A 23,347-nucleotide genomic window follows, 5' to 3' on the forward strand; every position below is an offset into this window, starting at 1 on the left:
TGTGTTAGGGTTCTGATCATATTAATTCATGTGTTAGGGTTCTGATCATATTAATTCATGTGTTAGGGTTCTGATCATATTAATTCATGTGTTAGGGTTCTGATCATATTAATTCATGTGTTAGGGTTCTGATCATATTGGGCTTTAGGTTTATTTTTCTGTGCCTTAATTTCGGATGCGAGTCGGTCCGTGTGCTTTGTCTCGTAGTGGCGCTTCACATCGCTGATTTTAATATGGCTGAACATGAGTCGCACTGCTCTTGAACTGATTGTGGGAATAATAAACATATAACAGTCTCTCCATTCTTGGTGAAAGGCTCTGGTTAAGCGAGCGCCAAGTGAAATAATTACTTTTTTCAACTATCTGATCTCTCTCCTGTCGCTCCATGTGTGTGAATATGGCACAAGAGTCGAGGGCGGGGCTTACCGGAATACACACATGTGATTGGTCGAGTGTGTGAGAGGATTTACAAGGCGGAGAGCCGCAAAGGCAGGAAAAGCTGCGCCGGTGAAATAGAAACGATCCATCAACAGTTAATAATTCGGAAATAAGAATTGGATTTCGGTCCAGGGTCCACAGACAACGGCGACTGGGTCCGGACCCGGACCGCCTGTGACCCTAACCCTAACCCAGGCACTGCTAAATAACGCGCACCAGGCACCAGCGGTGATTGAGAAGTGGGTACAGCAATGCTGAGTGAACAATAAGTGGGTATACGCCGTGTACCCTGGGCGGCACCTCTGACTTTATTTATATATTTTCAAAAATGTTTACAAATACAAACAGTGTTAATGTACTAAATAACAAACAAGTAGAATAAAAGACTTGTTTTACTACTTAAAAAGAAAATGTGTAAAAGACAGCTGACCGTTAAAAACCTCACAGTGCGTTTTTAAAACTCCATCGCTCTTCAAACCACCGGAGATGTGATGGTTTGGGCTGAGAGGAAGTTGAGCAGCTGCCACTTGTTTTTACACCTTTTATTGTCGCCTGCTCCCAGGATAACAATCTTCTCAATAAAAACAACGCCAAAGCGTGTTCAAAATCTATGTTAAAATAGAGAAGAGACTCTTACACTCAGTAAAAACGTGGTAAACTGTCTCACATTCTGCAAAATGGGCACCTGTTAAAAACAGCTGGATTGAGAACAGAAATAAAAGCGTTGGAAGCGACGGCACCGTGTAAGATCCTCCACTGGAGGCCGCCTGTTTGTTTTTTGAGGGGGGCTTTGTATAGAATCCTCCACTGTGGGCTGGGTCCATCCTGTCCCCATTTCTTTGCCCACACAGTGGGGGGTCTGCTGCTCAGTCCGGCCTGGTGGATGCACTTCAGGCAGTTGCGGTATAGAGTCTAGAGCCGGTCCTCTCTCCCAGCCCTGGGCTCAGGATGATGTCCGGGTTGGGGTCTGTCTGCAGTGCCCAAACTGTTTCTGTCGGGTCGCCCATCAGGAGGTGCCGGTCTTTTCTTGTCAGCCTCTGGGACCAGAGCTCAAGGATCTTCCCCGCCACCCGGAGAGACTGCAGCCCCAGCAGAGAGCCCAGGGCTTGGGCGTCGGTCAGTGCCGGCCCCACTGCATCCACCAGCTGCTGCAGGGTCAGGGTTCCAGACTGGGTTAGCGCCGCCGTCAGGCCGTGTGTAGTGTGGTCGCTGACGTCCAGCCTGGCTCCGTTGACCAGTGGTTCTCTCAACAAACCGACTATTTTATAATTGAATTGTTTTTCACAAATACACTACATGTATTATAATTATTTAATTATCAGCTTATTTTATCATTGCACAGATCCTGTCTTCCTCTGTTGCTCTGCTTCCAGCTGCAGCAATGATCCTGTTGTTCAGAGTTTAAATGCAGCAGTGCGTGATTTTTGTGTAGACACTCGTCATGTGTTTACATGTAAACTGCATGTTGCTTCGGTCCTGAGGATCTGGGCTCAATGGAGCATGACGATGACATGGACTAAAGGGATGCGACGAGGATGGGATTCGAACCCACGCGTGCAGAGCACAATGGATTAGCAGTCCATCGCCTTAACCACTCGGCCACCTCGTCATCTGAAGTCTGGTTTACATTACAACTCACATCAAGGTCACCTTCCAGTGTGTTTACTCAGTCTGGAAAGATTGGAAAAGCCAGGAATGGAGGGAACGTATAAACGACGTAAAGGCGCCTGCAAGGTGGCGTCAGCACTAATTGGTCAGTGGGCCAGCGTCAACAGAAAGCTAGCTAGCTGCTAGCATGACTCAGTAGTAGCAAGAAGAGTTCAGACACACTAACACACTGAAGACAAAAGCAGATGATTTGTGGTTCTTTATTAATTCACGAAACATCTTCAACATGTGGAACAAATAATCAGGTTCAGTCTCCATGCGGTGAACACAACAACAGCAACAACAACAAACGTCTCACAGCGTCACAGGAACCATACTGAGTAAAAGCTCTGCAGCCCAGAGTTCTATAAGAGCAGCTCCTCACGAGGCTGCTGCCGCTGAGCAAGGCACCAATCCTGCCCGGCAACCGAGGCCTGAAGCCAACCTCCAATGGAATCGTTAATGCTCAAAGTTTAGGGTTTTAAAGCCGGGTTTAACGGCGCTAAAGCACATTTCTGAATAATACTACATTTCCCATCAGCCCCGTCACCTGGTTGAAGGTTTTGAGTGTTAATGATAACTGTAAGCACTATTACTGAAACATTCAAAAACATTAGCAGAGGTAGGTTAAGGCTACGTCGGCTTCTTAAAGGTACAGCGCGCCCAAATGACGAAGGGTGAGGGTTAGCGCTCCTCAGGTGAGTGGTAACGTTCCTCAGGTGAGTGGTAACGTTCCTCAGGTGAGGGTTAATGCCCCTCAGGTGAGTGGTAACGTTCCTCAGGTGAGTGGTAACGTTTCTCAGGTGAGGCTTAACGCTCCTCAGGTGAGTGGTAACGCTCCTCAGGTGAGTGGTAACGCTCCTCAGGTGAGTGGTAACGCTCATCAGGTGAGGGTTAACGCTCCTCAGGTGAGTGGTAACGCTCCTCAGGTGAGTGGTAACGCTCATCAGGTGAGGGTTAACGCTCCTCAGGTGAGGGTTAACGCTCCTCAGGTGAGGGTTAACGCTCCTCAGGTGAGTGGTAACGCTCCTCAGGTGAGGGTTAACGCTGCTCAGGTGAGTGGTAACGCTCATCAGGTGAGTGGTAACGCTCATCAGGTGAGGGTTAACGCTCCTCAGGTGAGGGTTAACGCTCCTCAGGTGAGGGTTAACGCTGCTCAGGTGAGGGTTAACGTTTCTCAGGTGAGGGTTGACGCTCCTCAGGTGAGTGGTAACGCTCCTCAGGTGAGTGGTAACGTTTCTCAGGTGAGTGGTAACGTTTCTCAGGTGAGGCTTAACGTTCCTCAGGTGAATGGTAACGTTCCTCAGGTGAGTGGTAACGTTCCTCAGGTGAGTGGTAACGCTCCTCAGGTGAGTGGTAACGCTCCTCAGGTGAGTGTTAACGCTCCTCAGGTGAGGGTTAACGCTCCTCAGGTGAGGGTTAACGTTTCTCAGGTGAGGGTTAACGCTCCTCAGGTGAGGGTTAACGCTCCTCAGGTGAGGGTTAACGCTCCTCAGGTGAGTGGTAACGCTCCTCAGGTGAGGGTTAACGTTTCTCAGGTGAGGGTTGACGCTCCTCAGGTGAGGGTTAACGCTGCTCAGGTGAGTGGTAACGCTCCTCAGGTGAGGGTTGACGCTCCTCAGGTGAGTGGTAACGCTCCTCAGGTGAGTGGTAACGCTCCTCAGGTGAGGGTTGACGCTCCTCAGGTGAGTGGTAACGCTCCTCAGGTGAGTGGTAACGTTTCTCAGGTGAGGGGTAACGTTTCTCAGGTGAGGGTTGACGCTCCTCAGGTGAGGGTTGACGCTCCTCAGGTGAGTGGTAACGCTCCTCAGGTGAGTGGTAACGCTCCTCAGGTGAGGGTTGACGCTCCTCAGGTGAGGGTTGACGCTCCTCAGGTGAGGGTTGACGCTCCTCAGGTGAGTGGTAACGCTCCTCAGGTGAGTGGTAACGCTCCTCAGGTGAGGGTTGACGCTCCTCAGGTGAGTGGTAACGCTCCTCAGGTGAGTGGTAACGTTTCTCAGGTGAGTGGTAACGTTTCTCAGGTGAGGGTTGACGCTCCTCAGGTGAGGGTTGACGCTCCTCAGGTGAGTGGTAACGCTCCTCAGGTGAGGGTTGACGCTCCTCAGGTGAGGGTTGACGCTCCTCAGGTGAGGGTTGACGCTCCTCAGGTGAGGGTTGACGCTCCTCAGGTGAGGGTTGACGCTCCTCAGGTGAGGGTGACGCAACAACCTCCAGGTGAACTCTTCATTAGACGAACGCTGCTCAGGTGTGAAACTCTGTTTGATATCGACATCCTTTAATCTACAACAGGTAATAAATAATCAGGTAATGTACAGGTGTGTGTGTGTCATTGTTAATGCGGGGCGCAGGGGGGGTGTCTTGGTCCACACCCCTCAGATTGGAGTTGGTTCAGTCCAGGCTGCTTCAAAAACACAGAACCTTCAGGGACAGTCCACTGGAGCTGTGTGTGGGGGAGAGACAACACAAACAACAAACAATGGTTGTATTAAAACAAATAATATATAATATATAATATAATATAATATGATAATAAAATAATTGTAATAAGTTAAAACATAAAAATGTAAATTAGTTTATGTAATAAAATAAATATAAATAATAATTACAGTTTCAAAAAACAAAAACAGACTACATTTTATTCTACATTTAAAAGCTCTCCTCAAAGAAACCATTCACTTTAATCAGATTGTTAAAAACATTAAACTCTGAGCTCCTCGGTGAAACTATGACGTCATGTGACCAGCAGTCATGTGACCAGCAGTCATGAGACCAGCAGTCATGTGACCACGAAACAAAACGTTCTTCTTAATTTACTCACCGATTTCTATTTTCGCCTCCTCTTCCTCTCCTCGGTCGCTCCTCCCCTCCGCCTCCTGCAGAGGCTCCTCCCCCGTCGCCTCCTGCAGAGGCTCCTCCCCCGTCGCCTCCTGCAGAGGCTCCTCCCCCTTCTGCCTCTCCGCCCGCTGCGCCTCCTCCCTCTCCTTCTCCTCCAGCAGCGAGCGCAGGAAGGCGGCGCTCACCACCTCCTCCCCCTCCCCCACCAGGAAGGCGTTCTTGAAGCGGCTGTACAACATGGCCGCCTTGTCCATGACGGCCTGGCTCGCCTTGTAGTACCGCAGCTGCGCAGAGAGGAGTGTTACTACAGACCGCGTACTAGTGCGTACTCGCGTGTACTCGCGTGTACTCGCGTACCTTTCTGAGTGTGGACACGAGCTCGCTGTGCCTCTGGACGTGTTTACACGTCACGTAAACCATACTGAGCTGATCCAACGCCAGCAGACACTTCCTGATGTCCTGGAAGACAGAGAGAAGGGTTAAGGACACGCCCACACCACGAGACCCACCTCCGGCCACCAGGGGGCGCCGTATACCTTTCACCTGGTTTCCATTCTGTTGTTTTACTCTATTTTAGTTGTATTTACCCGACTGTCATTGCTGTTGTATTGTATGTAATGAGTGTTATTCTATTGTTCTTATGCACTTATACACTGTTTATTTATGATGATATATTTTGTGTCTTCGTGTGACATGAGATAAACAACAACAACAACATGTTTGCGGTATAAAGAGGAAGCGTGTCTCACGGGGTTGTCTGTCTTCAGAGAGATTCGGATGTCTCCGTGGATCCGGTGCAGCGTGGAGTCCGTCAGCGTCATGGCGGCGCTCTTCTTCTCCGGCTTCCCGCCGCCTGACGAGCCGCTCTCTGACTCCGCCTCCTCGGCCGCTTTGTCACTCCTCTTCTTCGGTGGTTTCGTCTCGTCTTCGTACTTCTGCTCCGACGGCTCTTCCGTGGTTTTACCGCTCTTCCTCTCCTTCTTCTGTTCGCCCGTTGCTACTCTTTCCGCCTCACCTTCTTTCTTCACCTTCTGCTCGTCTTCGTTCTTCTTCGGCGGCGTCTCTTCCTCCGTGGCGTTCTTGTCTTTCTCAGGCTTTCTCTCCTTGCGTCGCTTCACTTTCCCTGAACTCTTCTTCTTGTCTTCTACCTTTTCTTCTCTGCCCGCCCTCTCCTCTTTCTTCTTCCTCTCTTCCGCCGCCATCGTCGCCGCCATTCCTCCCATGATGGTCTTCACCTGGACCTTGGCTCCTCCCCCAGACGTTGCTTTTACGATCTTCCCGATGATTTTCCTCTCGTCCTTCTTCTCCTTCACGCTCTCCTCCGCCTTTTTGTCCTCCGTCTCCTTTTCCTCCACCTTCTTGTCCTCCGTCTTCTGCTCGCTCTCCTTCTCTTTTCTCACGTCCATCTTAGTCCTCTGCTCCTCCTCCTCGTCTCCTCCTCCTCCTCCTCTTCTGGCGCCTCCTCTCCGCTTCACCTCCGTTGTCGTTTCCTTATCTTTCGACTTCCCGCCCATCGAACTCTTCTTCTCCGACGCCGTCTGACTCCTCCTCTTCTTCGCCTCCACGATCCTGTGGAGCGGTGGCAATGAGAACATGCGACGCCTCCTCTCCCTCCTGCAATGAGTCAATGAGTGTGTTTTGTGTTGCTCACCGGGCGCTCTTCATCGTCTCCCTCCTCTTCACTCCTCTCTCGTCCTTCAGCAGACCTCTCAGAGACTTCAGCAGACTTTCCCTCTTGGCCGCCAGGCGGCGCTGTTGCTGCACAACAAGCAGGAAGAATATCAATTAAAGCTGCAAGCTCATTTCCTTTCGCCAGTAGGCGGCGCTATGACAAAGTGATAATGTCTTCATGTACATGTGCTCAGGCCTGGACCGGCATCATGCATGACAAGTTTTGGGCGGATTGCATGATGTACCTGGGAGTTACAACAGCTGTCTATAACATAGCGAACCGCACCAAATGGGCGTGTCTTTGTGTCCACGCCACGTCGAGGCCGTTCACCGAAAGAGCGCAATTAGCACAACTAAAGCTCATGAGGGTCTTGAGATCATTCTTGAACAGACTGGAAGTCGATCACATAACTATTCTAGGACGAGTTTGTAAAAATACTAATGTTGAAAACGGCAAAAAATGACAAAAAAGCCCACATTTGCAGCGTTACTGTGGCGCCCCCTAGTGTTGAAATTGCACCATATTTCTCGTGCATGTTACAGGATGCGATGTACACATATGTTGCAAATTTGGAGTCATTAGTCCAAATAGTTTCAAAGTTATGAACTCAAAACTGACATTTCATTCTACAATAGAAACAACAAAGCATCTTCACCTCCTCGTTCACCTCTCCCTTCTCCTCTTCCTCCTCCTCCTCTTCCTCAGACGTCTTCTCCTTTACCGTCTCCTCCTGCTTTTTCTTCTTCTCTTCCCCTTTCTCTGCTCTCCTCGTCTTCATCCCTTTGCTCCCTCCGGTTTTCTTCTCCTCCTCTTTCTTCTTCTTCATCATCGTCGCCTCCTTCTCCTTCTTCATCATCACCACCACCACATCTTTCACCTTCTTCATCATCATCGTCGCCTCCTCCTTCTCCATCGTCGTTGTCGTCGTCTCCTCCTTCCCGTCTGCTTCTCTCCTTTCCTCTCCGTCACTCTTAGTTTTCAGCTGCTCCTCCTTTTCCCTCGTTCTTTTCCTTCCCTCGCTCTCAGACCTTGTCTCTCTTCTCGTCCTCTCCTCCTTCTTCTTTCCTTCACTGCCACCTTGTTCTGGTTTATTCTCTTCCTCCTTCTCTTCTCTCTTCGTCCTCCCCTCTTTCTTTCCTTCTCTGCCTCCTTGTTCTGGCTTCTTCTCTTCCTCCTCTGTTCTTCTCGACTCCCTCCTCGTCCTCTTCTTCTTCTTTCCTTCGCTGCCACCTTGTTCTGTTTTCCTCTCTTCCTCCCTCTCTTCCTCCTTCTCTTCCCTCCTCTCCTCCCTCTTTCCTTCGCTGCCACCTTGTTCTGGTTTCTTCTCTTCCTCCTTCTCTTCTCTCCTCATTCTCTCCTCCTTCTTTCCTTCACTGCCACCTTGTTCTGGTTTCCTCTCTTCCTTCTTCTCTGCTCTCCTCGTCTTCATCCCTCGGCCCTGCGATGTCTTTGTTTGTCCTTCATCCAGCTTAGTCTTCCTCCGTTTCTCCTCCTCTTCCCTTCCCTTCGCTCCCTCCTCGTCGTCCTGCTTCGATTCCTTCTCGTCCCTCCTCCTCTTGACTCCTCGGCTCTCCGATGACTTCTCCTCTTCCTCCGTCTCTTTAGTCTTTGCTCCTCCTTCTCCCTCCACATCCTGTTTCTCCTCCTCTTTCTTTTGCTTCGCTCCTTTCCTCTCCGACGCCGTCGTCTCCTCTTTCTTTCCCTCGCCGTCGTCCTGCTTCGTTTCCTTCTTGTCTCTCCTCCTCTTGACTCCTTGCTTCTCCGATGACTCCTCCCCCCTCGCCTCCTCCTCGTCTCTCCGTCCTCCCTCGTTCTTGGACGTCTCTTTCGCCTCTGTGCTCTTCAGCTCCGTGCTCACTGAGAAAATAAACACCAGTTATTAGCTCCGTCTGTGTGTGTGTGTGTGTGTGTGTGTGTGTGTGTGTGTGTGTGTGTGTGTGTGTGTGTGTGTGTGTTCTACCTGAGGAGGTCACAGCAGGGGTCGTCTCCTTGAGCTGCTCGGTGTCGACCTGACAACATTTTTAAAAGGTCCGACGTAAACGAACAAAGAACTGAAAAGATTCTTTATTTTAACCTTAAATGAACATAAGTATACTGAAATTAAATAATTAAAAATAATTATGAATTCATTAAATAGGAGCGTCAAAGGTCAACGGGATAAAGTTATGAATGAAATTTCACTGAAGTTAAACTTTAACTGAATTAAACAAACGCATAAAAAACGTCTCACCTCCACCTTCTCTTCTGTCTCCTCCTCCTCCTCCTCCTCCTCCTCCTCTTTCTTCACCTCCTCCTCCTCTTTCTTCACCACCTCCTCCTCCTCCTCTCTCTCCCCCTTCCTCCCCCCTCTCCGGCTCCTCGTATGGCCAGAGGTCGGCGTGGAGTCGGAGGTGTTCTGCCCAGCGGACCTTAAAGACGCTCTCGTTGGAGTTTTACCCACAAGAGCAGCTTCCTGTTTACCGGAGGCTCGGGTCCTGCCAGCAGCTGCTCTAGGGGGCGGGGCTTTAGTGGGAGGGGCTTTAGATGGAGGGGCTTTAGTGGTGGTGGCTTTAGGTTTGTCAGGTGTAGTTTTATCAGTGGGTGTCGTCTGGGTGCTGGTCTGAGGACACAACAGAACATTTATTAAATACCCAAAAATAAACGTATAAAAAAAACATAAATATGATGTGCATAAGTATTTATTCATGTACTTGGAATGGAAATTAGAGCTTCATGGAGGTGGAAAAACTAGTTTAGCCAATAAAATAAAAAAGAATCCAGATAAAACTGTGTGTGTCTGTCTGTGTGTAGTGAGACCAATAAGTGTAAACATGGTCACATGACTCTAGTGTAAACATGGTCACATGACTCTCACTAGTGTAAACATGGTCACATGACTCTCACTAGTGTAAACATGGTCACATGACTCTAGTGTAAACATGGTCACATGACTCACTAGTGTAAACATGGTCACATGACTCACTAGTGTAAACATGGTCACATGACTCTCACTAGTGTAAACATGGTCACATGACTCTCACTAGTGTAAACATGGTCACATGACTCACTAGTGTAAACATGGTCACATGACTCACTAGTGTAAACATGGTCACATGACTCTCACTAGTGTAAACATGGTCACATGACTCACTAGTGTAAACATGGTCACATGACTCTCACTAGTGTAAACATGGTCACATGACTCTAGTGTAAACATGGTCACATGACTCACTAGTGTAAACATGGTCACATGACTCTCTCTAGTGTAAACATGGTCACATGACTCTCTAGTGTAAACATGGTCACATGACTCTCACTAGTGTAAACATGGTCACATGACTCTCACTAGTGTAAACATGGTCACATGACTCTCTCTCTAGTGTAAACATGGTCACATGACTCTCTAGTGTAAACATGATCACATGACTCTCACTAGTGTAAACATGATCACATGACTCTCACTAGTGTAAACATGGTCACATGACTCTCTAGTGTAAACATGGTCACATGACTCTCTAGTGTAAACATGGTCACATGACTCTCTAGTGTAAACATGGTCACATGACTCTCTAGTGTAAACATGGTCACATGACTCTCACTAGTGTAAACATGGTCACGACTCACTAGTGTAAACATGGTCACATGACTCTCTCGTGTAAACATGGTCACTCGACTCTCTCTCTAGTGTAAACATGGTCACATGACTCTCTCTAGTGTAAACATGGTCACATGACTCTCACTAGTGTAAACATGGTCACATGACTCTCTCACTAGTGTAAACATGGTCACATGACTCACTAGTGTAAACATGGTCACATGACTCTCTCTCTAGTGTAAACATGGTCACATGACTCTCTCTCTAGTGTAAACATGGTCACATGACTCTCACTAGTGTAAACATGGTCACATGACTCTCTCACTAGTGTAAACATGGTCACATGACTCTCTCACTAGTGTAAACATGGTCACAAGACTCACTAGTGTAAACATGGTCACATGACTCTCTCACTAGTGTAAACATGGTCACATGACTCTCTCACTAGTGTAAACATGGTCACATGACTCTCTCACTAGTGTAAACATGGTCACATGACTCTCTCACTAGTGTAAACATGGTCACAAGACTCTCTCACTAGTGTAAACATGGTCACAAGACTCTCTCACTAGTGTAAACATGGTCACATGACTCTCTCACTAGTGTAAACATGGTCACATGACTCTCTCTAGTGTAAACATGGTCACATGACTCTCTCACTAGTGTAAACATGGTCACATGACTCTCACTAGTGTAAACATGGTCACATGACTCTCTCACTAGTGTAAACATGGTCACATGACTCTCTCACTAGTGTAAACATGGTCACATGACTCTCTCACTAGTGTAAACATGGTCACATGACTCTCTCACTAGTGTAAACATGGTCACATGACTCTCTCACTAGTGTAAACATGGTCACATGACTCTCTCACTAGTGTAAACATGGTCACATGACTCTCACTAGTGTAAACATGGTCACATGACTCTCTCTAGTGTAACCATGGTCACATGACTCTCTCTCTAGTGTAAACATGGTCACATGACTCTCTCACTAGTGTAAACATGGTCACATGACTCTCACTAGTGTAAACATGGTCACATGACTCTCACTAGTGTAAACATGGTCACATGACTCTCTCTCTAGTGTAAACATGGTCACATGACTCTCTCTCTAGTGTAAACATGGTCACATGACTCTCTCACTAGTGTAAACATGGTCACATGACTCTCTAGTGTAAACATGGTCACATGACTCTCTAGTGTAAACATGGTCACATGACTCTCTCTCTAGTGTAAACATGGTCACATGACTCTCTCTCTCTAGTGTAAACATGGTCACATGACTCTCTCACTAGTGTAAACATGGTCACATGACTCACTAGTGTAAACATGGTCACATGACTCTCTCTCTAGTGTAAACATGGTCACATGACTCACTAGTGTAAACATGGTCACATGACTCTCTCTCTCTAGTGTAAACATGGTCACATGACTCACTAGTGTAAACATGGTCACATGACTCACTAGTGTAAACATGGTCACATGACTCACTAGTGTAAACATGGTCACATGACTCACTAGTGTAAACATGGTCACATGACTCTCTCTCTCTAGTGTAAACATGGTCACATGACTCTCTCTAGTGTAAACATGGTCACATGACTCTCACTAGTGTAAACATGGTCACATGACTCTCACTAGTGTAAACATGGTCACATGACTCTCTCACTAGTGTAAACATGGCCACATGACTCTCTAGTGTAAACATGGTCACATGACTCTCTCTCTAGTGTAAACATGGTCACATGACTCTCTCACTAGTGTAAACATGGTCACATGACTCTCTAGTGTAAACATGGTCACATGACTCTCTCTCTAGTGTAAACATGGCCACATGACTCTCTAGTGTAAACATGGTCACATGACTCTCTAGTGTAAACATGGTCACATGACTCTCTCTCTAGTGTAAACATGGTCACATGACTCTCTCACTAGTGTAAACATGGTCACATGACTCTCTAGTGTAAACATGGTCACATGACTCTCTAGTGTAAACATGGTCACATGACTCTCTCACTAGTGTAAACATGGTCACATGACTCTCACTAGTGTAAACATGGTCACATGACTCTCTAGTGTAAACATGGTCACATGACTCTCTCTCTAGTGTAAACATGGTCACATGACTCTCTCTCTAGTGTAAACATGGTCACATGACTCTCTCTCTAGTGTAAACATGGTCACATGACTCTCACTAGTGTAAACATGGTCACATGACTCTCACTAGTGTAAACATGGTCACATGACTCTCTCTCTAGTGTAAACATGGTCACATGACTCTCTCACTAGTGTAAACATGGTCACATGACTCTCTCACTAGTGTAAACATGGTCACATGACTCTCTCTCTCTAGTGTAAACATGGTCACATGACTCTCACTACTGTAAACATGGTCACATGACTCTCTCACTAGTGTAAACATGGTCACATGACTCTCTCACTAGTGTAAACATGGTCACAAGACTCTCTCTCTAGTGTAAACATGGTCACATGACTCTCTCTAGTGTAAACATGGTCACATGACTCTCTCACTAGTGTAAACATGGTCACATGACTCTCTCACTAGTGTAAACATGGTCACATAACTCTCTCACTAGTGTAAACATGGTCACATGACTCTCTCTCTAGTGTAAACATGGTCACATGACTCTCTCTCTCTAGTGTAGACTTTTCTTCCTCCTCCGTTCTATGCTTCACGGAGACCTGGCTCAGTGGATCGATACGCGACACGGAGCTCTCCGGCAAGACGAAGGGCGGAGGAATCTGCTTCTACTCCAACAACGGCTGGTGTAACGACGTAACAGTGATTCTACAGCACTGTTCGCCGGACCTGGAATCCCTGATCATCCACCTCAAACCCTTCTACTCCCCGCGTGAGTTCGCTTCATTCATCCTGGTCGGTGTTTACATGCCGCCGCAGGCCAACGCGCAGGACGCACAGCGGACACTCGCCGAGCAGATACGGTGTGTGGAGCGGACCTACCCGGACTCCTTAGTTATTGTCCTTGGGGACTTTAACAAAGGTAAACTCAGCCACGAACTCCCTAAATACAGACAGTTTATTAAATGCCCTACTAGAGAGAAGATCATTCTGGACCACTGCTACACCACAATCAGTGGGGCTGATCACGCCGTTCCACGCGCTGCACTGGGAAACTATCAGCAAGTGACTCTGCTTCTGTCTGGAGAGGGCTCAGGCAGATTACCAGCTACAAGCCGAAAACCCCCCACGCCATGAAACGACCTCTGTCTAGCAGATGAGTTGAACGAGTTCTACTGTCGCTTTGATAGACAATGGAGCAGTCCTGACACCATCCCCCACAGGCCCATCAGCCAGCCACAAACCATTCCCTCCCCCCCCCCCCCAGTCCATCAGGAGCTCACGCCTCTCTACCACCGCCCTCCCCAGTGACGACCCTCACTATTCTGGAGAGGGACGTCAACAGACTGTTTAAAAAACAGAACCCCCACAAAGCAGCGGCCCGGACTCAGTCTCCCCCTCCACCCTGAAGCACTGTGCTGATCAGCTGTCTCTGGTGTTCACTGAGATCTTCAACACCTCCCTGGAGACATGCCACGTTCCAGCCTGCTTCAAGGCCTCCACCATCATCCCCGTCCCCAAGAAACCCAGGATCACAGGACTCAGTGACTACAGGCCCGTCGCCCTGACCTCTGTGGTCATGAAGTCTTTTGAACGCCTGGTCCTGTCCCACCTCAAAACCCTGACTGACCCACTCCTGGACCCTCTGCAGTTCGCCTACAGAGCCAACAGGTCTGTAGACGGTGCTGTCAACATGGCCCTCCACCACATCCTCCAGCATCTGGACTCCAGGAACCTACGCCAGGATCCTGTTTGTGGACTTCAGCTCTGCCTTCAACGCCATCACCCGTCTCTGCTGCAGGACAAGCTCTCCCAGCTGCATGTGCCCGACTCCACCTGCAGGTGGATCACAGACTTCCTGAATGACAGGAAGCAGCACGTGAAGCTGGGGAAACACGTCTCAGGCTCTCGGACCATCAGCACCGGTTCCCCCCGAGGCTGCGTTCTTTCCCCGCTGCTCTTCTCCCTGTACACCAACAGCTGCACCTCCAGTCACCAGTCCGTCAAGCTCCTGAAGTTCATGGATGACACCACCCTCATTGGACTCATCTCTGGTGGGGACGAGTCCGCCTACAGGTGGGAGACTGACCACCTGGTGACCTGGTGCAGCCAGAACAACCTGGAGCTCAACGCTCTGAAGACAGTGGAGATGGTTGTGGACTTCAGAAAGAATGCAGCCCCACCCCCCTCTCATCCTGTGTGACTCCCCCGTCGACGCTGTGGAGTCCTTCCGCTTCCTGGGCTCCATCATTTCCCAGGACCTCAAGTGGGAGCTGAACATCAGCTCCATCACAAAGAAGGCCCAGCAGAGGATGTTCTTCCTGAGGCAGCTGAGGAAATTCAACCTGCCAAAGAAAATGATGGTGCAGTTCTACACTGCCATCGTTGAGTCCATCCTCTGCTCCTCCATCACCCTCCGGTACGCTGCAGCCACTGCCAAGGACAAGGCCAGGCTGCAGCGCATCATCCGCTCTGCGCAGAGGGTGATTAGCTGCAATTTGCCATCCCTCCAGGTCCTGTCCACTTCCAGGACACTGAAGCGGGCAAGAAGGATCGCAGCTGACCCCTCTCACCCTGGACACAACCTGTTCGTGTCCCTCCCCTCTGGCAGGAGGCTGAGGTCCATCAGGACTAAGACCTCACGCCACACTAACAGTTTCTTCCCGTCGGCAGTCGGGCTCATCAACAGAGCCCGGGTTCCCCACTGACTGACTCTACCATCACAGGACTATTCTCGGACCATTCTTTCGGACCATTTAATTTTATTCCTTTCTCTCCTCTTACCGGTCACTCCACTGCACAATTAATATTTAAACACTCATGTCACATACACTTAACTTTAACATGCACTTATATTAATGTTATCTGTTGTCTGAGCACTTTATCCTTATCTGAATTAGACATCATTGCACTGTTGCTGTCGTTGTTTGTCTCATCTAATGTCTAATGGATGCACCTTCCGCCTAACTAAATTCCTCGTTTGTGCAAACATTCCTGGCAATAAACGGATTCTGATTCTGAAACATGGTCACATGACTCTCTAGTGTAAACATGGTCACATGACTCTCTCACTCTCTAGTGTAAACATGGTCACATGACTCTCTCACTCTCTAGTGTAAACATGGTTACATGACTCTCTCACTCTCTAGTGTAAACATGGTCACATGACTCTCTAGTGTAAACATGGTTACATGACTCTCTCACTCTCTAGTGTAAACATGGTCACATGACTCTCTAGTGTAAACATGGTTACATGACTCTCTCACTCTCTAGTGTAAACATGGCCACCTGACTCTAGTGTAAACATGGTTACATGACTCACTCTAGTGTAAACATGGTCACATGACTCACTCTCTAGTGTAAACATGGTCACATGACTCACTCTCTTGCTGCCCACTCTCGGTGTGTTCTGGATCTCCCACATTCCCTCTGTGAAGCCTTTGATCCGCACGCCGCTGCCCAACTTCATCTTGTTGCCCACGAACGGGACGATGTTCTCCGGGAGGACGAGACCTCTGGGGAGAGAGACAGGGAGGGGGTGAGACAGGGAGGAGGGTGAGACAGGGGACGATGACAAAGCACGTTAACCAGACTCAGACTCTAGGTGACTCAGCCTCCATCTTGTTACGTACATCTGATGCGTCCCGTAGAAGAAGACCGGGACTCTCTTCTTGGTCCCGTCCTCAGACTTACAGATCTGAACACAAGAGGGACGTTAGCCATTAGAGTGAGTGAGTGAGTGAGTGAGTGAGTGAGTGAGTGTATTTGCGTGTCTCTGTGTGCGTGTGTGTCTCACCCTGGCCGGCCAGTGAGGGAACCCCTTCATCTTGGCGAACACCAGGTCTCCCTGTTTGTTCTGGTCACCGGTTTTTCCCGGCATGCTTTCTGCTTCAGAGGAAAACAACCTGAGAAACAACAAGTAGACATTTAAACTAAATGTATTTTATTTAAAACAGTTCATTCACGTCCCCTTCTCCACTTTAAAACGTCCTTTAAGCGGCGCAGCGCATGCGCGAGAGGAAACTGTCTCCTAGACTGTAGCTCTGAGCCGCGTGTTCTCTGTTTACAAATACATGCTAGCGGTGATGCTAACGTTAAGCTAGCTCGCTGTTCAAACCCCCAGAGCTCTGCGATCTTCTTCTCTGGTTATTAAATGTGTGTCTAAACGGGACGACGGGGTTCCGACTTACCGGTAAAAACAAACGCGAACCCGGTGTTCGTCTGGAAACAATGAATAACCGCCTCGGTGCGACAGGAGGCTTCTCGTTACTAAGCTACACCGTTACTCTGCGCCGCCATGTTGATCCGATGAGCGCGCGTCACGTGACGTTCGGCGCGTTTCCCGCCTGCACGTTGGACTGTACCATTAGCGAGGGGCTGACGGTACCACCTCGAGGGAAAATACTAATTATTCAGAACGTAAAACATAAAATAAAACTCACATTTAGCGTCAAATTCGATTATATGTTGAACTAATTATATGTATATAAATATATATATTATATATGTATTTACTTATGATGGAGTATTCTTTTTTATAATTACTTTACTGCAATGTTTCTTTAATAATCTTCGACAGTTAATGCTTAATTGTAAACTCGTAATTTATTAAATTATAGGTTCGCCTGCCCAGTGATATAAAGTACTTAAAAGTATTCAGAAATGGGACAGTCTACATTATCAGTACTTTAGATATTTTGGTTAGTATACTGCTGTACTTCCACTTTAAAGTTTGAATGCTTGACTAAGTACTGCATTACTACTTATAACAGAGTATTTTAAAAGATCTGAATAGTTCTCTAAATATCACTAACTTACGTACACACAAAAAATACATAATTTACTTTACTGAAAAATATGAGGAAAAGTATAATGTTTATTGAAATTTCTTTAATATTAACCGGTACTGTATTTTAGGTTAATGTAGGTTTTTCCTGTGAGCTAATGAAAAAATACACATTGACACTTCTCCAGGAGTATAACACTGACAGACTAAGAAAAAAATTAAACATCTTCATGTACATGAAAAACTTGGAATATGAATTATTAAATATGCTAAAACTGTTACTCTTTAAAACACCAACAAAAGGAAACTGCACATATTTATAAAAAAAAACGTTTTAATCTTTATACAAATACATTTTTTAGCACAAATTCCCCCAGCAGACTGAAAAAAGCCATTTATTGTTTGAAAACCAGATTTTGGGGAAACTAAAACAATACGACCATTCTCTGGATTTAAAGTCTTTTTTTTAATATTTTATAAGTCGCATGTACCCAACGGACTACCCAATGGACTCTTCGAAGAATCCCCAATGGATTATTTTTTATATATATTTTTTTTTAATCGCACGTATTTTTGTTTTTGAATGTTTTAAAACAAAAGCAGCTGTAAATAAATAAAAAACTAAATTGATTTAAATGAAGCACCGTTCTTAATGTATCGGACACAGTTATACTTCTTTATCTTAGTGTCTTCAGTCAGCGTGATGAAGAGTTGACCTTTGGGACTCTTCATCACTTCATCTGGTGGTTGGGTTCCTGTCAACAGGAGAAACCTTTTGACCAGATGTTGATCCCTCATTGAGGGTCCAACGGTCCACACCTCTTCTGTTAATCGCTGCCGCTGTCTTCCTCCTCTTCCTCCTGCTCTTCCTCCGTCTCCTCCTTCTTCTTCTCCGTCTCCTCTACGAGTCCTGAGAAGAAGTCGTTGTCCCCGTGGGCTTTCTTGGACAGCGACTTCATCCGCCCGTCCTTCTTCTTCCTCTTGCGGTACTCGTTGACGGTCGTGCTGGGCAAACTGGAAATGTCCCAGAACTTGATGAGCTGGTCGTGGGCGCTGCTGGCCAGGAAGCGGGAGTCCCAGGACGTGGCGAGCTCTTCGATGGGTTCGCCGACGTGCTGCCCGATGCAGCCGATGACCCGGTTGGGAAGGATGTTGACGGCTCTGATGGAGGACAGACAGAACTTTACCATCACAATGCCACTTAGTGGTTATCATTAGACCACTAAAGACCATTTAGAACCAGTTTAAAGCATCTTAGACCTTCAAACCATCAGCTTGGACCAGTAGACCAGTGTGGCCTGACAAAAGATCACGTGATCCAGTTAAAGACCAGCTTAGACCACTTTGGATCATTGAAGCCTCACCTCAGACCATCAAACTAGCTCAAACTCGAAAAAACACCAACATGGACTCTTAGAAGACCCCAATGGACTCTTAGAAGACTTAGAAGATCCCAATAGACTCTGAGAAGACTTTGAAGACCCCAATAGACTCTTAGAAGACTTAGAAGACCCCAATGGACTCTTAGAAGACCCCAATGGACTCTTAGAAGACTTAGAAGATCCCAATAGACTCTGAGAAGACTTTGAAGACCCCAATGGACTCTTAGAAGACTTAGAAGACCCCAATAGACTCTTAGAAGACTTTGAAGACCCCAATGGACTCTTAGAAGACTTTGAAGACCCCAATGGACTCTTAGAAGACTTAGAAGACCCCAATAGACTCTTAGAAGACTTTGAAGACCCCAATTGACTCTTAGAAGACTTTGAAGACCCCAATGGACTCTTAGAAGACTTTGAAGACCCCAATGGACTCTTAGAAGACTTAGAAGACCCCAATAGACTCTTAGAAGACTTTGAAGACCCCAATGGACTCTTAGAAGACTTAGAAGACCCCAATAGACTCTTAGAAGACTTTGAAGACCCCAATGGACTCTTAGAAGACTTTGAAGACCCCAATGGACTCTTAGAAGACTTAGAAGACCCCAATAGACTCTTAGAAGACTTTGAAGACCCCAATGGACTCTTAGAAGACTTAGAAGACCCCAATAGACTCTTAGAAGACTTTGAAGACCCCAATGGACTCTTAGAAGACTTTGAAGACCCCAATGGACTCTTAGAAGACCCCAATGGACTCTTAGAAGACTTTGAAGACCCCAATGGACTCTTAGAAGACCCCAATGGACTCTTAGAAGACTTTGAAGACCCCAATAGACTCTTAGAAGACTAAGAAGACCCCAATGGACTCTTAGAAGACCCCAATAGACTCGTAGAAGACTTAGAAGACCCCAATGGACTCTTAGAAGACTTAGAAGGCCCCCAATAGACTGAGAAGACCCCAATGGACTCTCAGAAGGCCCCCGTGGATCAAGTCCAAAGGTCCAGTGTGGCCCCCACTCACCGGATGTACCCGTCCATGGAGGCGGTGCACACGATATTGTCGCTCACGGCGGTGATGCACTCCACCGACTCCGCCTTGATGGCGAAGCGGTCGCTGGTGGCCCCGAAGCCGTTCCAGTTGAAGATGTAGATGCTGCCCTCGCTGGAGCCGCACACCACCTTCTTGCCGCGCTTCATCAGCGCCAGCGAGGTCAGGTCGCCGTTCTGGCACTCCGACAGCAGCTCGAACCGCCGGCGCTTGATGTTGAAGACGCCCAGGGTGCCGTCGCCGCTGAGGGAGGGCGACAGGCTGAGGGGTTAGCCACAGAGAAACGTCTACGTCGTGAGATCTTCATCTTTACGACGGTCTTTGAACACATTGCGCAATCTCTCCTCTAATGTTCCGTTTACTGTCACCAGATTGTGTTAAAAACATTAAATCTGAGCTCCTCAGTGAAACTATGACGTCATGATTTATTCACCTGAGACCAACAGTCATGTGACCAGATGAGGAGAAACTGACTGATGAACAGGAAGTGAACACAGAGGAGAGAGGAGGAGAGAGAGGAGACAGAGAAGGAAAGAAGGAGAGGATAGGAGGAGAGAAGAGAAGAGAGAGAAGGAAAGAAGGCTGAAAACATGTTACAAGTCTTTAATTTAAAGATGAATTGATGGCCTTCTATGGCGAAGAACAACAACAACAACAACAACAACCACCTGGTGGTGAGCAGGATCCTCTTGGCCTCGTCCACAGCGATGTCACTGATGTAGTCATCGTGCTGTTTCAGGTCCATGATGTCCGTCCCCTTCCTCATGTCCCACACCTCCACTAGGACAACAACAAGTTACATTCTGGGGAGAAAACTGTTTCCTCCATTTAAAATCATGTAGGACTTTGTTTAAGTAACACTTCGTATTTCTTAATTGTGATATTGTATCTCATAATTACTATCTTTTATCTCATAATTACTATCTTTTATCTCATAATTGTGACTTTCTAACTCATAATTGTGACTCTCTCTGATACTGCTCCCTCTCTCCCGTGACGTCACTTCCGGCCCGCACCTTCAGGGTCCCCGCGTCGTCCCCGGTCGCCAGGATGTTCTGGTCCACCAGCAGCAGGCTGTTGATGGGCGCCAGGTGCGCGCCGCGGATGCGCGTCACCAGCGTGCCGCGCTCCGCGTCCAGCAGGTGCACGGCCTTGTCCCGCGAGACGCTGTACAGCCGGGTCCCGTCCGCGGAGAAGCGCAGCTGGCGGCAGGACTTCATGTGGTGGCCCGAGGACCACAGCTCCCGGTTCTGGCCCTCCGTGCACGAGTACGAGTACGCGTAGATGTCCCCGTCCACGTCCCCGCACACCAGCACGTCCCGGCTCGGGTGCAGCGCCACCGTGTTGGCGATCGCCTCCAGCCGGATGTCCTCCGGGGTGTCGCGGACCTTCGGCTCGGGCGGCTCGTCCTCGTCTTCATCTTCGTCCTCATCCGGGTCCTGCGCTTCCGGGTCCGGGGTCTCTGGGTCGCTGGCGGGGTCTGGGTCTCCCGTTTGGTCCGTTTCTGGAGGATCCGTCTCTGCGGAGTCCGTTTCAACGTGTTCCGCGGGCGCCGCCATGTTGTTTGCTTTCTTTCTTCTTCTACGCTGGAGAAATGGTAGCTTTACAGAGAGAACGGAGCACACTGCCCCCTACGGCACCTTGCAGTACTGCACCGTTTAAAACAAGAAGCATTCAACATTTTTGTTTAATATATTTATTTATTTATTTTTAATTACATATATATTTAATAATATGTTGTATTGTAATTATTTTACAATTTTATTTATGTGTATTGGCTTCTACTGTTTTAAAACAAATGTTTTTCTCCTACTACATTCCTTGTATGTGAAAACCTACTTCAATAAACCTGATTCTGGTAATATTGTAAAACAAAACTCTGAAATGACTTGATGGTCAATGTGCATTCTTACCAATCTTTATTATTATTATTGTTATTATTATTATTATTATAATGTCAGCTGTATGTTCATGCAGTAGCAGGATTGCACAATGAAATGATGCACACAGAACATGTCAAATGAATGAAAAGAAAATAAATACATATTTCACCGATTTTAAATGAGAATATAATAAATTAAAATAGAGCAACTAAAATACATTGTGTTGCTCTTTTTTCCAGGATGATGTATGTTTATGTAAAACAGTTTATAATAGTTATATGTAAGAAAATGTATTTAAAAAAATGTTTTATTTGAGTTTTATTAAATCCATAAGTAGTTTTAAAATTGAACTCTTGACGATCTAAAGTAAATATATGACGTTTCAAAATGGGCGGTCCCCATTGGCCGGTTTCCCAGCCAATCCGGAGTGAATGCGGAAGTGACGTGTAGACGCTAAAGATGGCGTCAGATTCAAACGGCTCCCGGACTGATGTCGCTGTAAGTGTTTCTAGACGTTACTACCAGCCGCGTGCAGCTGTACTATGGCCGCTACTGGTTCCCGGTAGAGGTCTCCTACTGGCTACACTGGGACTGGAGCACTATGGAGAACAGTACTTCGTCTCAGAGGTACATAGAGTACTTCTTACTGTAATTACGCTTTGTTCGTGTTGTAAACATAACCCCGGTACAGCTAGACGTTAGCCATCAGCAGCGTTTATACCGGAAGTGTCCCGGGCATCCGGGGGATTGTAAACAGCCTCAGTGTTTGTTTCTTACTGGTTTTAACTCCGGAGGCTTGAGGGTGAATGTTTACCGGATGAATCCGTGAACGGAGATCGCTTCTCCCTGACGCGAGCGCGTCCGTTACCATGGCAACGAGCCCGCCCAGCAACCGGCCTCCGGGGCCCCGGACCATGTGTACAGTCATACGCATACACGAGTGCATAAAGTACACAGATACTCCTGTTACTGCGAGTACTATCTCACAGGCAATATTTACTGAGACGGATTTGTTTATCTGAACTGTGTTTATTTAAGATTTAAGAATATATATTTAATGTGTATTCTTTCTGCAGGTTGAATGACATCATCTTAGTGTGTACAGTAAGAAGTACTTTATGTACCTCTGAGATGAAGTACAGTACGAAGTACTCTATGTACCTCTGAGGTGTAGTACAGTAAGAAGTACTCTATGTACCTCTGAGACGAAGTACAGTAAGAAGTACTCTATGTACCTCTGAGACGTAGTACAGTAAGGAGTACTCTATGTACCTCTGAGACGTAGTACAATAAGGAGTACTCTATGTACCTCTGATACTTAGTACAATAAGGAGTACTCTATGTACCTCTGAGACGTAGTACAATAAGGAGTACTCTATGTACCTCTGAGGTGTAGTACAGTAAGGAGTACTCTATGTACCTCTGAGACGTAGTACAATAAGGAGTACTCTATGTACCTCTGAGGTGTAGTACAATAAGGAGTACTCTATGTACCTCTGATACTTAGTAATACTCTATGCGGTATGCTTCGAGGAGGAGAGAGCAAAGTACACAATGATATACTTTAACGTGTACTCTCTCTCTGCAGGTTGAATGACGTCATCATGCAGAAGGAGAGGAAGCAAGGAGAGACAGGAAGGAGAGAGGAGGAGGAGGAGGAGAGGAGGAAGCAAGGAGAGAGGGGAATGAGAGAGGAGGAGGAGGAGAGGAAGCAAGGAGAGAGAGGAATGAGAGAGGAGGAGGAGGAGGATGAGAGGAAGAAGGGAGGAAGGAAGGACAGGAGGAGAGGAGACGGAGGGAGGAAGAGGGAGAAGGAGGTGAGGAGCAGGAGGGCGGCGTCAGAAGGAGGAGGAGGAGGAGGAGGAGGAGGAGGAGGAGGAGGAGGAGAAGGAGAAGGAGAAGGAGGAAGAGAAGGAGGACGAGAAGGAGGACGAGACACGTCCAGGAGGCTCAGAGTCCATCAGCTGGAGGAGCAGCTGGA

The 23,347-nt window shown here is 47.4% G+C and overlaps 3 protein-coding genes across 3 annotated transcripts in view; 1 reads left to right on the top strand and 2 right to left on the bottom strand.

Annotated features, from left to right (window-relative positions):
• Positions 1-1,328: 1,328 nt before the first annotated feature.
• psip1b (PC4 and SFRS1 interacting protein 1b) lies at positions 1,329-16,565 on the bottom strand (the record flags this gene model as incomplete). Its single annotated transcript, XM_079215879.1, has 13 exons — positions 16,461-16,565; positions 16,067-16,175; positions 15,903-15,967; positions 15,653-15,785; positions 8,823-9,191; positions 8,553-8,601; positions 7,248-8,449; positions 6,572-6,678; positions 5,670-6,489; positions 5,278-5,379; positions 4,904-5,204; positions 2,723-4,306; positions 1,329-1,696 (listed from the first exon to the last, which is right to left on the bottom strand). Exons 2-13 carry the CDS (start codon positions 16,148-16,150, stop codon positions 1,329-1,331), a joined length of 5,184 nt encoding a protein of 1,727 aa, XP_079072005.1. The 5' UTR covers positions 16,151-16,175; positions 16,461-16,565.
• An 807-nt stretch (positions 16,566-17,372) lies between these two features.
• wdr55 (WD repeat domain 55) lies at positions 17,373-21,042 on the bottom strand (the record flags this gene model as incomplete). Its single annotated transcript, XM_079214778.1, has 4 exons — positions 17,373-18,217; positions 19,457-19,726; positions 20,152-20,258; positions 20,500-21,042. 4 exons carry the CDS (start codon positions 21,040-21,042, stop codon positions 17,884-17,886), a joined length of 1,254 nt encoding a protein of 417 aa, XP_079070904.1. The 3' UTR covers positions 17,373-17,883.
• Positions 21,043-22,235: 1,193 nt separating this feature from the next.
• ccdc171 (coiled-coil domain containing 171) overlaps positions 22,236-23,347 on the top strand; it is a gene marked incomplete at both ends in the record, with an annotated part of 21,472 nt that continues 20,360 nt past the window's right edge. Inside the window, 2 exons of the mRNA XM_079215880.1 lie at positions 22,236-22,315; positions 23,312-23,347. The exon at positions 23,312-23,347 is cut by the window's right edge and continues 25 nt beyond it. Coding sequence (XP_079072006.1) covers positions 22,236-22,315; positions 23,312-23,347 — 116 coding nt within the window. The remainder of the gene's footprint in view (positions 22,316-23,311) is intronic.

The sequence above is a fragment of the Taurulus bubalis genome (genome assembly GCF_910589615.1).
Source record: "Taurulus bubalis genome assembly, chromosome: 3".
In the NCBI taxonomy this organism is placed as follows: domain Eukaryota; kingdom Metazoa; phylum Chordata; class Actinopteri; order Perciformes; family Cottidae; genus Taurulus; species Taurulus bubalis.